The 14,438-nt window shown below is 36.1% G+C and overlaps 1 protein-coding gene and 1 long non-coding RNA gene across 2 annotated transcripts; both read right to left on the reverse strand.

Moving 5' to 3' along the window:
* Positions 1–3,250: 3,250 nt before the first annotated feature.
* On the reverse strand, positions 3,251–7,620 carry LOC136822934 (uncharacterized). Its single transcript, XR_010848964.1, has 3 exons — positions 6,769–7,620; positions 5,551–5,631; positions 3,251–4,444 (listed from the first exon to the last, which is right to left on the reverse strand). It is a non-coding gene; the product is annotated as an uncharacterized lncRNA (long non-coding RNA).
* Positions 7,621–7,817: 197 nt separating this feature from the next.
* Positions 7,818–14,281, reverse strand: LOC136822928 (uncharacterized). The gene is made up of 5 exons (XM_067079233.1): positions 14,205–14,281; positions 10,490–10,544; positions 10,005–10,244; positions 9,212–9,367; positions 7,818–8,818 (listed from the first exon to the last, which is right to left on the reverse strand). Exons 3-5 carry the CDS (start codon positions 10,150–10,152, stop codon positions 8,553–8,555), a joined length of 570 nt encoding a protein of 189 aa, XP_066935334.1. The 5' UTR covers positions 10,153–10,244; positions 10,490–10,544; positions 14,205–14,281; the 3' UTR covers positions 7,818–8,552.
* Between the last annotated feature and the right edge of the window lie 157 nt (positions 14,282–14,438).

Below are 14,438 nucleotides of genomic sequence, written 5' to 3' on the forward strand. Positions count from 1 at the left end.
ACCCTTTGAAAAGTTCAAAATAATGTCTTTTAGTTTTAGAATTTTCTGGACTAAAAACTGCTTAATAGCTTATGAAAATCTACCGCTTTGTTTACTGGTTTTTTACCACAGTAATATTTCTCAACTTCAGTTCAGCTAGAATCTCAGTATTTTATGTGTTGGTTTACGGTGCTGAAATTTGGCATACACCTTCCTTAGGTCAAAACTTAGGGGTAGTTTTTTCTTTCTTTTTTTAATTTCGATTTATTTTATGCGAGTTATCCCCGGAATTACCGAGATCTTGCGTTGTTTATCAAACGTCATAAAATTCAAAATAATTGACGTCAAATATTTTCTAAGAGCCAGAAATATGTTGGACGGTGAAAAAGAATGCGGCTATTATATTTTGATTTTTCCCAAGAGCCAGAAATAGATTTTAGTTGATTTCATTGTTGATGTCAAATATTATTTTTGTTGCAACAAAATCATTTTTTCTGAAATTTTCAAAATTGGACATTTTTAGTATTAACATCATTTTTATTGATTTTTAAAATCCCGTTCTCCTGGTCCCAAGTCTACAATAATATTGAGTTTACAATTGTGCCTTCTCTAATCCCGAATGCCCATCAACAAAGGGTTTATAGTTAGCTTTTTCCTAAGTCGTGTAACCATCACCGTAATCAGTCGCTAATACCAGTACTTCACTATCACATTGGGTTTACAACTGAGCCTTCTCTACCCCATATACCTGGGTTTACAAATTCTCTAAGTTCACAACCGAGCCTTCCTTTTATCCTGAGCTCCCATTTATAATTGAGCTTTTCTTAATCCGGAGCACCCATTCATCACCCTTTGACTCATAATTCTAGCTTTACAATTAAAGGCATATAGTTACCTTGAGTATCAGAGGTTGAGTTTTCACAGAAAATTTTAACCTCTGAAAACCAATAATAGAAATCTTATCACGCATGTGTCAATCTAATCACTGTACAAAGAATCAAAGAGGAATAGCAAATAACACCATTTTAATGTCTACCAGACTATATTGCAGTATGCAGTTCACTATTTATGAATTCACCAGAAACCCCCATGTGTAATTTAAGTCTTTTTACATGATCCCCAAATGTATAACAGTAATTACTAAACTATTAATTATGGAAATGTTACTTTAATTGAATCGAAATATTAGACAGACTTTATTTTATGATTCTCTATCACTGACTCTTTTTAAAAAGTATTGATGACATTTTCGAGTTGCGTTTTCAACGACGGAAATGAAAATATCAACTTTGAACTTAATCCAAGATCTTGGATGGTCGTCATGGTTACTTTTCTCTGCGTTGATTGCGCGCTGAATAGAATCTGGATTGGTCGGCAAGGCGTCGATATATGATTTCGGCCTGTGCTTTTCACGGTAGCATATAGTCGGAGATGACCTCGGGTTTACCACCGGTTTGTAAAAAAGGCGGTAAACGAGATACTCACCGGTTCTACAATGACGGATTACATCATTATTGTAAACGAGGCCATTTTTGGACATTTTCTCACCCTAAGAGAAGAGAGACTATTCCCTCAAAATTTCAGCCAGAATGTTCATAAATTTTAGTCTAAGATTCAGGAATTTATGACCCTTTGATGGAGTCAGTTTTTCTTATTTGGGTAATTTTGGAACCCTTACAGAGACTCAATTGTTTGTTAATGGTTTTTGTACTCCTTTGAGGAACTTTCGAGGGCGTCTGACAAGAACCCTTATTATGGCTCGCACATACCCGGCACCCATTTTGCCTAACTGGGGGTACTTAGTACCGTGAAAAGCACAGGTCAAAATTGTCAAAAGCATATATTGACGCGGTGCCGACGAATCGAGATTCTATTCATCACGTAATCAACAAAGACAAAAGTAACCATGACGACCATCCAAGATCTTGGATGAAGTTCAAAAAGTTGATATTTTTATTCCCGTCGTTGAAAACACAACTAAAAAATATTATCAATGCTTTTTAAAAAGAGTCAGTGATAGAGAATCATAACATAAAGTCTGTCTATTATTTCGATTCAATTAAAAGTGACATTTCCATAATTAATAGTTTATATACATTTGGGGATAATGTAAAAGATTTCTTTCGAAAGAAACTCACTTTGATTACACTTGGAGCTTTCTGGGGAATTCGTAAATAGTAAACTGCATACTGATACAATAATAATAATAACAAGAATCGCAAAATTGCGACTAAATATTTCCTTAAAAATGAAGGTCATTATTGACATATATAAAAAAGCACACATAATAAAGTATACATATATATTTTTCCAGAAAGAACTGGCATGTTGTTTGCTTTGTTTTGGTGTTTAAAAATATGTACTTATCAGTCCTAAAAAAATACAAATTTGAATATAATGAGGGCAATAAGTCTGGTTAAATGTTACTTTATTCACAAGATTTAAGGATTACTGAAAAAATACTACTGCAGATGAACTAAAATCAAAAACTAAAACTTTACAATAAATTTACATTACGACCAAGTAAAAATCTATCTTTAATAGCAACAAAGAAAAAAATGTGGCTCAAAGTTTTAAAGCATTTAAATAGCTTGTAAACAGTAGACCTTTTTTAAAGAGGCAGCCATATTGAATAATCATGTACTCAAGCATAAAAACAATGATACAGCCATGCATAATTACTGTATCATGCATATTTTAAAAATTATGCATGGCTGTATCATTGTTTTTATGCTGGAGTACATAATTATTCAACATGGCTGCCACTTTAAAAAAAAGTCTATTTAGTTCAGTAGGTATAGAGAATTCAAGATTTGAAAACAGACACTGCATTGGTTTACAAGACTAGACTAGAGAAAGATGTCAACCATCCACACGGTTCATGAAAAAAATAAAGTATTTATCAAAAAAAGGTTCTCTTTTTTTTGGTAATCAATACACCGTTTAACAGGTGTCGGTTGCGCACGCGTATGAACAATTTTCTATTGTTTTGATTTTGGCAACCGCAAGAAACTTCACTCTCCCCCGTAAAAAATGGTAGGTAAACATCCAGTTCTCATAAGAAAACCCAGCAGAGAAATGGTAGGTAAAGAACTCCTTTTAATCATAACTTCTTTTCCTCTAGATGAATTTTTGTGAAATTTTCAGGAGAGATACATAAAATTGTCATTATTATCATGTTCAAACATCTAAAACATTCTCTTTAAAGGAAGGAAAAAAATGGCAATGCTTACATTTCTCTAACCTTCCAGCCACAGTACTAAAGTGAGCATTTTTACCTACCGCCTCTACGGTGGAGATGGCGAGACTGTTAAACGGTGTATTCCAACAAACAACAATCAATATACCGTAACAGGATCCCACGGTGTAAACATTATCAACCAACAAAACCCACACCACCAAAATTGTAAAAATAAGTCAATATAATTTCTATCAACAATTTCTCGTAAAATGTTTTTTTTCCAACATTATTCTGACTGTCTGATACCAATCATGGCTGAGTCATCATGTGTAAGAGTGACTGTGTATAACAACAAAAGTTTATTGAAAATCATCCCACGGTCATGGTGAAGCTAAAGATTTATCAACCAAACAAAACTGACGCCAAGTCAAATCTGTCGCTTAACAATTTCCATGAAAATTACAATCAAAACTTATCTCATAAAATGCTTTTTTCAACATTCTGGAGGTGTTCAAAGTTAGAGGTATCATATGTAGAGCCAAGCAATACATGAAAAGTCATTTGCTATCCCATTTGCCATGAGATATACAAGTCAAGAAATCAAACAATAACCAACAAATCATGCCTCTTCACTTTCATGTCACATCGTGTTTATATGGGGTAACCAGAAAGTCAATCCACAAGAACTTTTCGCCACATTTTGGTCTAAAATTGACCAAAAATTGCATCTTCTACGTGAATTATCTCGAGTTAGGTAATCTAATCGGCTATACCCGTCTAAAAGTCTTCTATATAGTTTTTCAAGACCTTTCGAATGGTATACATGATGTTGTCTCAAAAAGAGTTTGAAATTTTCAAAAATTTTTGACCTTAGGGTTTTGCCTGGGGAAAAAAAAAATTGCCCAAAAAAGGGATGTTCCACCAGTGGGATTTTAGGGGATTTTTTCCTGAGGCATAAGCATCCTATAGAGAAGGTCTGGAGAAAGTTTCAGCTATATATTATTTTTTTCCTACAAACAGCCTGTACTTTTGTAACACGACCACACTATTCCTCAATTCGATCGTGGCCCCCGATCCATACCGTACCATTAATTCCAAGTGTTTTTGTAAAATTATTGAATCTTTCATAAATGTATCTTAACGCCATAGAAGGCAATGTTCCTTGAAGCTCACCGCAATAAGCCATTGCTTTTCCGTGTGACGTCTCCGGATGAGTTACGGCATCGTAACACGCTTCAGCATACCCTTTATACGCCGTGACGTTAACGTTGTCCAGACCACATTCTGTATAGCGAGTAAGACAAGATATAATCAAGTTAGTATTATCGTATGATGTAAGTACACAAAAATAGTCGGTTTGTTTTTGGTTCAAGCGTTAGTAGAGATATAGATAGATAGACTGAGATAGATAGATAGATAGATTGAGCCCTCCAAATGCATTTGGGACGGGTCCTACCCACGAAGAAGTAGGAATCACGGCGCTGACAGACACTGCGACTTGACAGACCCGAGCTGTCAAGCCATGGCGTATGACACTGGGAGAGCGATGCTCACGCGAAGTCGAACCTTACGAGTGTCACTGCACGTCACAATGTCTGTCTAATCTACCCACACTCTTGTATCAGAGTTATGGTTCCCGATTCTCCTCACATGGCATGAGTTGACCCGGGCAAAGGGATATTCACTTGCCAAGTGAATCGTAGAGACACGGTGGGTATCGAACTCTGGCCTCCCAGGCAGGAGTCAAGGATGATAACCACCATACCACTACGCCTTCGGTTCGAGCGTTAGTAGTATAGTATCTGAGTGACTATTAGTCATTAGTATCCACGCAGCAAAAGGGAATAAAAAACACTTAAACATTTGTGCCTCGTTATCCGAAGACGTATGCGTTTCTAAGTTGAAAATACAACAAGTTTTATTTTTATTTCCAGCAAAAGCTTTTCGGTAAAACCATCTTCAGTGCTAGATGTTGCAAAACAACAACTAAAATCGTATATCTGTAGTCATTTCAATATCAGATTAGATAGACTATTTATTCGTTTGAACCAACCACTTGTTTTATCGTTACAATGGGCCATTCCATTTTATAACCATACAGGAGGTGGACGAAAATTTTTCAGGGGGTGAAGAATTTCCAGGGGGTATAAAGCTATTCTTAAACTTCCAGGGGGTAAATGACTGGGAATAGTTCTTCCACCCTCACTTTAATTTTTTCCAGGGCCTTTTTTGCAAATTTTGCCATTTTTCCAGGGAACACATTTTCAAGAAATTTGTTTTGACTTGAAAAGGTTCGTCCATCCACCCCCTGTGTGGAATTTTTTTGGAACAGCCTGTTTTAGCATTCCAACGGGAAGCATATTCAAGTTTAAAGTTTAATGATTTCTGACCTATCAAAGGGATGGAATTATCGCCAGCGCCACCAATGTCAAGGTCATCAGCGGTGTCTTCAGGCCATAGAACATTAGGATCTAAATAAATTGGTAGAATATTATGTACCAGATCTCCATGGAAAAGTTCGCTCCTTTTGAGCATTCTTTTGTAAGAGGAGTTTTTATTCCTTAGGAAAATCTAGAAAATCTACTATGTAAATGGTATCCTCCAAGCCGAAGGAAAATTCGTGAAAGATTTTTATTACAGAAGTGAATTTACAGCCAATAGAGTCGGCGGTAGAGTAAGAGGTCTTTCCTCGAAAATTTATTGGCAACTGCTTTTCTTATAGGTTGTAAACTCTGCACAAATAAACAGATTTCCCCGCTGATATCGTTGGGCTTTCCCAAAAAAACTATTCATCTTTTGTTCAGGAGATCGTCTTTGGAAAATCAGTATATTGATGAAAATTTTCAGATACCTCTTTTTGTGTAAATTTCAGTGACCTCCCCTGAAGTTTTGCCTATCTGTAAGAGACTATTCTGATATTTTAAACGACTCCATAAGGCTGAAATCCCGGGGCTGAAATTATGACCTCCACAACATTGGGTAATTTTCTCTCTGAAATACAGTGAGTCTTCATAACTCGACAGGCACAAGGAACACAAATTTTTTAGAATTTTATTGATATTTCAAGTTAGGCAGATTGGTTTAGAAGGCATTGTTAAATGAAGGGACAATAAATTTTTCGAGTTTAGAAGACATTTGATTCCACCCCTGTATCACAGACCCACTTTTGTCCTAAATTCGTCCCGGGTGGGAAAAATGCCTTCCAATTTCCAGACCCCCAATTTCAAACTCACTGGGAAATTGACTTTGATCACATGTTTATTCGAAATTCAATTTAAAAGAATTCTCTCTCCAAAACCATCTCCACTGGGTTTTATAAGGACAATAGAATTTCTACCCTCATTGAGATTTCCAAAGAAATTTTTATCTCCACTGTGGGATAAAGTTCCATCGGGGCTGCGAGACAGGGATGTTAGAATTATGAAGACGCCACTGTAGCCCTTCCTGATCGGGAGATAACATCTAACATCTAACGTCTAGGAGGTTTTTCATATTTTTTCAAGTTACGTAATTTCGTAAGGGATTTCATCTACAGATTCTAACGTTTGCTTTAATAATGCTAATGGCGGAAATGACGTAACTTAACAAACCATGAAAAATCTATTTACCATAGTAACAAAGAGTTGCAATATTTGTTGTGCAATCAGCTGGTACCAGACCCCCATTATTACGACCATCAAACTTTAGACATTTAGTTGCAGCGTTCTCATAAAAGTAGTGTTAGGGTGAAATTTGTGACCCGTCTAGAAGAAGAGAAATTACAAATGATGCATTATTGACGACTCTCTCATTAATTCAATCTTCAATTGGAACAAACATCTTCTTCGGGGTCCACTTAAGATTTTTTATAGACTGGATGGCGCGGTTAAGTGGTCCGTTAGTATATGGTATTACTCCATTTTTGGCTTTTGCTAAGGCGGACAGTAAAATAATATGTTTTTCATGTTGACTCTCTCTCTCTCTCTCATTCGATCTTCAAGGGACCAAGAATTTCTTCGGGTTTATAATTATAGGCATTATAGTTTATAATTTACGGGAAGTATTTTGGATGATTTTCTAAGTGAAGGGACCAACTATACATTTTTCTATAAGCAATCCCGATTTTGGTCCAAGCCTTAGATAGCTAAGGATTTCCTAAATTTTAGCCTTAATGCTTATTATATGGATTTCGAAGGTAAACGCTTATTAACTTCCAATATTACATTTAGTGTTTAAAGCTTGTACATAGACTGGATGGTGTGATTAAAGTGGCCCGGTAGAGTATGTGGTAGTTTTTCCGTTTTTAGATTTAGCCAAGGTGGACTTAGGCTGCTGGCATCCACTAGCAGACTCGTGCTCCTTATACTACCTGGAGTTTTGTAGAGGTCTGCGATTCAGACTAAGGTAGACTGTTTCGCATGATGGTTTCTAACTTATAAATAAATACTTCAACTCTAAGTAGTATTTTCAAAATGGTGACCCCTTCACCTATACTTTCCTGGACACAGTGTCTTCTAAAATTATCGGAAAACAAAGTACAGCCAGATTAAGACTCAAGTCGAGGGCATGCCCTGTTCTAAACTTAAGGTATCCAAGTTTAGAACAGGGCATGCCCTCGACTTGAGTCTTAATCTGGCTGTACTTTGTTTTCCGATAATTTTAGAAGAAGAAGGGTATTCGATAACTTAGCACTTTTTTATTTTCGGGTGTCCCAGAAAAAAGTCCGTCGAAGTGAATTTTCTCGAGTCTTATGGACTTTTAAAGAATCAATTTCGCATTAAAAATAGGAAAGATAAACTTAAATTTCGAGGGGTCGTTTGTCAAATTTGGTCAATTAGATCAAAAGTTATGGTCTAAATGCTAAAAAATAATTACCTTACAAAAAAGTTTAAAAAGGCAGAAAATGAGGGCATTAAATCATCATAAAGAAATCACTTCTTATATCAATCAATTAATTTTTTTGCGGGTCTAGGTTGCTAATCCAAGGTCCTTATTATATCGGACATTTTGAGGATTGAACCCTCGCTATCCCGAGCCGCACTGACAAGCCCTTGAAAGGACGAAACACGTGTCTGCGGATTTTTAAAATTTAAATAGGCTACGTCATATATTCCTTCGTTTCGAGCGTAAAACTCCTATTTTTCGGGACATGCGCACTGCTCTTGTTTTGAATATTGAATTTCTCCGGATACATCGCATGCGCACTAAAGTTTTGATGGAACAATAGAGTTTCGAAACCTAAGCCAATCAGCTGTGTTTTAAACATTCTTCTTTTTCAATCTCTATTGATGAACTTCTTTTGTTTAAAATTTCTATTCCTATCAAAAAGCGATAATTCCCGGTGGGGGTCACTAAGAGGCCGCCCATAGCAGTGCTTATAGACCAAGAGTAAAGTTTAAAAGCCTGGAGCTGTCTATTGTTCAAACCCAAGGTATGAGTAATCGGTTTGCCTTTGGAATGGTGTCCAAACATCCACAGGCATTCCTACATCGGTTGACAATCCATCCATCACTTCTTTGGAGAGAGGTTGTGACATGAAGGGTACATAATCATTTTGAACATGACTATTACAAAAATACTCGTTATCTCCTGGAACTCCCGTTGTATCAAGCTCCTTGAAACACATATTCCCAACTTCAAATGCACTTCCTGTAAAAGGGGTTGGACAATTTCCGAGAGCTATGGTGAAAATAGGAGAATTTTTCTTTAATATTAACGAAAATATTAGGCTTCTGCCCAGCTGGCACACAACGTTGTTTAAACGTTAATATAACGTTATATGAACGTTGTGAACGTTAGACAAACGTTGAAACAACTTTGTGTGCCTTGCTGGGCTAATCCTCTAGCGGAAAGAGTTTCTTATAGGAAGTTTATCTATAGAGACTACGAAAATCTTTGCTCAGTTTTATTGTATTGCAACTTTGACATTTTTGAATTATATAGAAAGATTCGAATTACGGAAAATATTTTGGATAACTTTCCAGCGGAGGGAACCAATATTTTAATTCGAATTAAAGAGAAATTCCAATAAAAGAGGTTCGAATTAAGGAGAGTTGACTGATATTACTGTACCATTTTTTTCTCTTTGGCACAAGAGTGAGGTGTATAGGGTACAATCTGCCAAAGCATAACCATTGTTTTTGTCCTTTTTGTTCACTTTGTACTTAAGACACTTTCCAGGGGCGGCGGATGTTTTCCAATTCGTCGTGTCGGTGACTGGAGTCTCATCTAAAAAGACCAAACAGAATATGTTTATCCATAGGTAATCTATATCACACTAAGAGCAATAGGCAACACTTTTAAATTGAACGTAATATAATCGCTTTGCTGTAACACTTTACACTTTAGACCATGGTAACAGTTAGCCTGTACCAAACTCTTTTTCGCTGACTGAAAAGAAAAGTTCGGTCTGTTACGGTTAGGCAACATACCGTGTCTCAGACATTTTTATGCAAAACTCTGAATGTCTCTGTGGTGGAGCGTAGCTACTCAAAAATGTCCTGTGTTAGACTACTTCTACCAGTAGAAACAAATTCTGAATAATACTATTTTTAATCAGTTGCTATGAATAAACAAAAAAAATGTTTTTCTTTCCCTCTTGCTCCACATTTGTGTCAATCCAATGTGAAAAAGCTTGTAAATTAAGATTGATGAGTAAGCAAATGATATCACTCTTATTAAAAGAAAAACCTTTCAGTTACGTAGTTATTATGGATAATATGGAATAAAATTTAGGAAGGAAGCAAACGTTCGAATCTACAGAGGCGATCCTCCTTACAAGCGTTCCCTTTCATAATGGCGGAAGTTAACAAAACATTTAAAAACAAAACAAAAAGTAAAATGACAAAAATGTAGAAATACTTACAATTAACTCCCCACATATATTTTGTCCCTATAAAAACACCGCTGGCCCAAACCTTCATATTATTGTAGTCTCCGCCCAACTGTTCGATGGCGCGGAAGATGCTTGCATCATCTCCCGCCCAATGGGGGACTGCAGCAGTTGGCGTCATCTTATAACAGACTTTCCTTGCATTATTAAAATTTTTTAATCCTAACAGTTTGACGCAATAGCCATTCACCAAATCAAAGCTACTCCTGCAAGCTGTAAATGAAGGGAAGGAACGTATAGAATTTATCATGTTGTATAATTGGATTGTACCACACGCTCCGTTTTTATAAGAATGTACACTATAAGAATAACATGATGAAATTGCCCTAAAAATGATCATGGAACCATGCAATAGATCTTATCGGAGTATTTGATTTTCCTAAAAAAGCGATGCATTTTGGGATTGTTTCGGGAGTATCACAATAGAAATTTCTTAGGAATTTCTCGAGGAAACTTACTTGCGTTCACAAGAACGGCGTGGATGACAAGGTGGACCAGCAATGAATACAATAACTATAAAAAGGAAAAAAAAGGAGAATTTAGTATTTTTCCGTTCATGACGCCTAGCAAAGACGTAAATTACTAACATAAGGTCAGTGCACTCAATAAACTAATCACTGAGTGTATTGACCGCCATGCACCTATACGAAAAGTTAAATTGACACGCCCGTCATCTCCTTGGATGAAAGATCTAGATGTACGAAACCTGCAGCGTCAGAAAGAAGAACTTCGAGTGAGTCTGAAAAACGATCGAAACGCCGTACAGCTGGAGCAGCTCCGAAAGACAAGAAACGATCTCAAATCAAATATCCGAGATGCAAAGAAAAAGTTTCTAAAAAACCTTCTCGCAAATAAAACTTCCTCAGAATCATGGAATGTCATCAACAAAATTCTTCACCCTCGCTTGAAACGTATGAGTATCGATCCAGACGAAATCAACAAATTCTTCAATTCAACTGCTGTTCGCACGACGGGGAAGAATGCTGGAGAGCTCTCAAAATCCTTTATTCGCGAGTTACCTGATCATCCAGATAACTTCCATCTTCGCCATGCGACTTATGACGAAGTACTTAAAGCCATCCAAAAACTGAGATCGGACTGCTCAACCGGCCCAGACAATATCCCATCAAAGTTCGTCAAACCAGTGTCAGAATACCTCGCATCACCCCTGACTCACATCATCAACAGCTGTATAACAACGTCAACTTTTCCAGACGACTGGAAAATTAGCCGAATCTGCCCTGTACCCAAAATCAACGATCCCCAATCACTAGTCGACTACAGACCCATCAGCATCCTACCAATCCTATCCAAGGTTTTCGAAAGAGTTATTCTTCAACAACTTACAGACCACATTGAAACGAAATCTATTTACCTCGACAGTCAATCCGGTTTCCGAAAATCTCATTCAACCACAACTGTTCTACTTAAACTGAAAGATGATATTAAAGCTGCTATGAGTAGAAGTGAAGTGACCTTATCGATTTTTGCCGATTTCTCGAAAGCTTTTGATACAGTTGATTATCATACTCTACTGGAGCATCTCAACAATCTTGGCTTCTCCCGACAAGTCTTGTTTCTTATCGGTGATTATCTGTCCAACCGTAAACAGTACGCTCAGATCGACGACAAATCGTCTAACAAGTTAAACGTTCAGTTTGGTGTTCCACAGGGCAGTATACTCGGCCCTATTCTGTTTAACTTATACATTACCACAATAAACACTAATGGTCAGAGTACCTATCTTCTCTACGCTGACGATACAACACTACTACGTCACGCAAAAATCAAAGAGATACAGAATACCATCGAATCCGTACAGATAGAGATCGATAACATTAACCAGTGGTCGGACCGAAATAATCTCTGTTTGAATGCTAAGAAAACAAAAATGGCTGTATTTTCAACCAGACAGCTAGCACAACGCCACTTGCTTGCTGACTTGGTCACCGAGATAAAAAGTGCCGGCCAAGACATCGAAAAAGTCCAGAACTTCAAGATTCTCGGCGTCAAATTCAACGAGCATCTTGATTGGACTGATCATGTTAATCAGACGCTAAAGTGCTGTTTTGCTAAACTTCGTAACTTGAAACAGTTTCAAAACATCACAACCTGGCACCAACGTAAAATGCTAGTGGAGTCTTTGGTCCTCAGCAAATTACACGTTTTTTTTTTTTTAAGAAACACACTTTTAAGAAACATGAGGCTCAGAATGTCTAAAAACTAAAAAACATCTAAGAAACATGCTGAGGCTGAGAATGAGAAAATAACATTTTTTAATTCGGTTTTTTAAGAACCTTCCAATCCAGCCTTTCATAAGGCTGATTATGTCAAAAAGTTTAGAAACATGTAAGAAACATTTAAGGCTCAAAAGGCCGATTTCTTAAGAAACATTGAGGCTGCTTGGTAAAACTAGTTTCTTAAAAAAAAAAAAACGTGTAATGTATGGATCTGTGCTACTTTCAGATGCTGCAAAATACCAACTAAAACGTTTGCAGAAAGTTCAGAACGCCGCGGCTGGTTTTGTGCTGAAGAGTCACGCCTCCATCAAAGATGTTATCGAGCTGAAATGGCTACCCGTCACCGAAATGATCGACCTCGCCATGGCAAAAACCGTACACAGCGCACTCCATAACCCCGATTGGCCATCTTACCTACGCCTATCCAAAGTAACCAACCCTGACAGAGAGCTGCGTTCTGAAAACGTTATTCTGCATGATGTAGAAAACAGAAATCGTGTGGCTGGTACCTTTGAGCACGAGGGTGCTACATGTTTTAATGATTTACCTATTAACATAAAGCATATCGAATCAAAAGATAGCTTTGCAAATCTAGCTTGGAAATTTTATTTTGATAGGGCATTAATAGCTAAATCATTGAATTCAATTTGATCTTTGAAATTTTTGAATAATCACCTATTCGAAGTTACCTAAGTATCTCAATAACTATATTCTTGACAGTGTTGTGAATTCTAATGTTTTACTACTTCAAGATCCTAACCTAACTTCATCCTTTCCTTTCATTGAAGCTTACCTTAGGTTTTGACACATTGAGCTTTAACTTAGTTTAACATTTATTTACATTTATGCTTAATATATCTATATCTATATATATCTTTAGCAATAAGGCTGAGCCAGCATACTCCTCTTGCATTTTCGTACATATCCTCAGTTTTTTTTTTGTTTATTTATCTATTATTTTTTTTTTTAATATTTAGCAATTAATTCTATTAGCGACGTATCACATTCCTCAACCCAAACGCCTCATCGAATTAACTACAATAGTTTTTTTTTTTTTGTTTTTTTTTTTTCACACTTCTCACAATCTTGTTTCTATGCCTAGTCCTCGGCCTATATAAAATCATAATATATTTACGAGATATTATTTATCTAAGAATAGTTTATTTATTTCTTACTGTCTGCGGTCTGCCATAATTTATCTAGGACGACTATCTTGCGAACAAGCCGTTATCCAGTTTAATTATTACTAATCGAACAAACTTTCAAACGTCATATCTCAGTATTCTGATTCCGAGCTTCACTTAGTTTTCCTTATTCCTTCCGATGAGTCCTTCTTCCCGTATCTGTTCGAGTTGTTAGTTTAGTTATTTATATATTTTATACAAACAGCATATACATTATATAACACTTTTCTTGTAAGAAGAACCAATATCTTTTGGAGATCAAGGAAATAATAATGTTTAAAAAAAAAAAAAAAAAAAAAAAAAAAAAAAAAAACATGTGCAAAACTCTTCTTCATAGGAAAGATAACGCAGAGTTTTATTTGTTACGGATGGGCGCAGGGTATGGATTACCTTTCCGTGTCGAAGATATATTTCACAAGCATCTATTTACTATTCTTAAGAAAACAGGAACAAAATGAGACACAAAATCTATCTAGCCGAAATAGACTGTCACGGCAAGATTTTTCAAAATATAAAAACAAATTGTTCATCAGCGGGAAGTACAAGCTGCGGAGGAAGCTACGACAAGGCAGATAGTTTGATGGGTAAAATTAAAGATTTAGGAAATTCTACTCTGAATTATCTTTCCAACAAGATTTTACTTTAATTTCATCTCATTTCTTTAAGAGAAATGTATAATCAAGCTGACAATTGTTATTAAACCCGACTTTAGAATAATGAAATATATACTTTTGAATAATGCCACTTACTTAATTTCATTGTGTCCCACTAATATTCACAAATCTTCAGTGTATTGATATAACACAACAATCCATGTTGAGCACATCTCTAATTTCAAAATAATAAGACTTTGAAGGTAAAATTAATTTAAATTCAATATGTAAGTGAAAATACGGATAATAAATGAAGGAAAGAAAATCCATTCATACTATTGAAGAAGTTTTTTTCTATGGATTTTAATAAAACAAAGTAACTAAACAAGT

The sequence above is a fragment of the Clytia hemisphaerica genome, unplaced genomic scaffold (assembly GCF_902728285.1).
Source record: "Clytia hemisphaerica strain Z4C2 unplaced genomic scaffold, Clytia hemisphaerica genome assembly, whole genome shotgun sequence".
In the NCBI taxonomy this organism is placed as follows: Eukaryota; Metazoa; Cnidaria; class Hydrozoa; order Leptothecata; family Clytiidae; genus Clytia; species Clytia hemisphaerica.

What these genes read in the sequence shown, in the direction of transcription:
- LOC136822928 (XM_067079233.1), bottom strand. Translation starts at nt 10,152, where the DNA reads ATGACGCCAACTGCTGCAGTCCCCCATTGGGCGGGAGATGATGCAAGC. An exon ending in ATATATGTGGGGAGTTAATT is followed by an intron (nt 9,368 to 10,004) that starts GTAAGTATTTCT and finishes TGGTCTTTTTAG; the next exon opens with ATGAGACTCCAGTCACCGAC. An exon ending in GTGCCAAAGAGAAAAAAATG is followed by an intron (nt 8,819 to 9,211) that starts GTACAGTAATAT and finishes TTTTCACCATAG; the next exon opens with CTCTCGGAAATTGTCCAACC.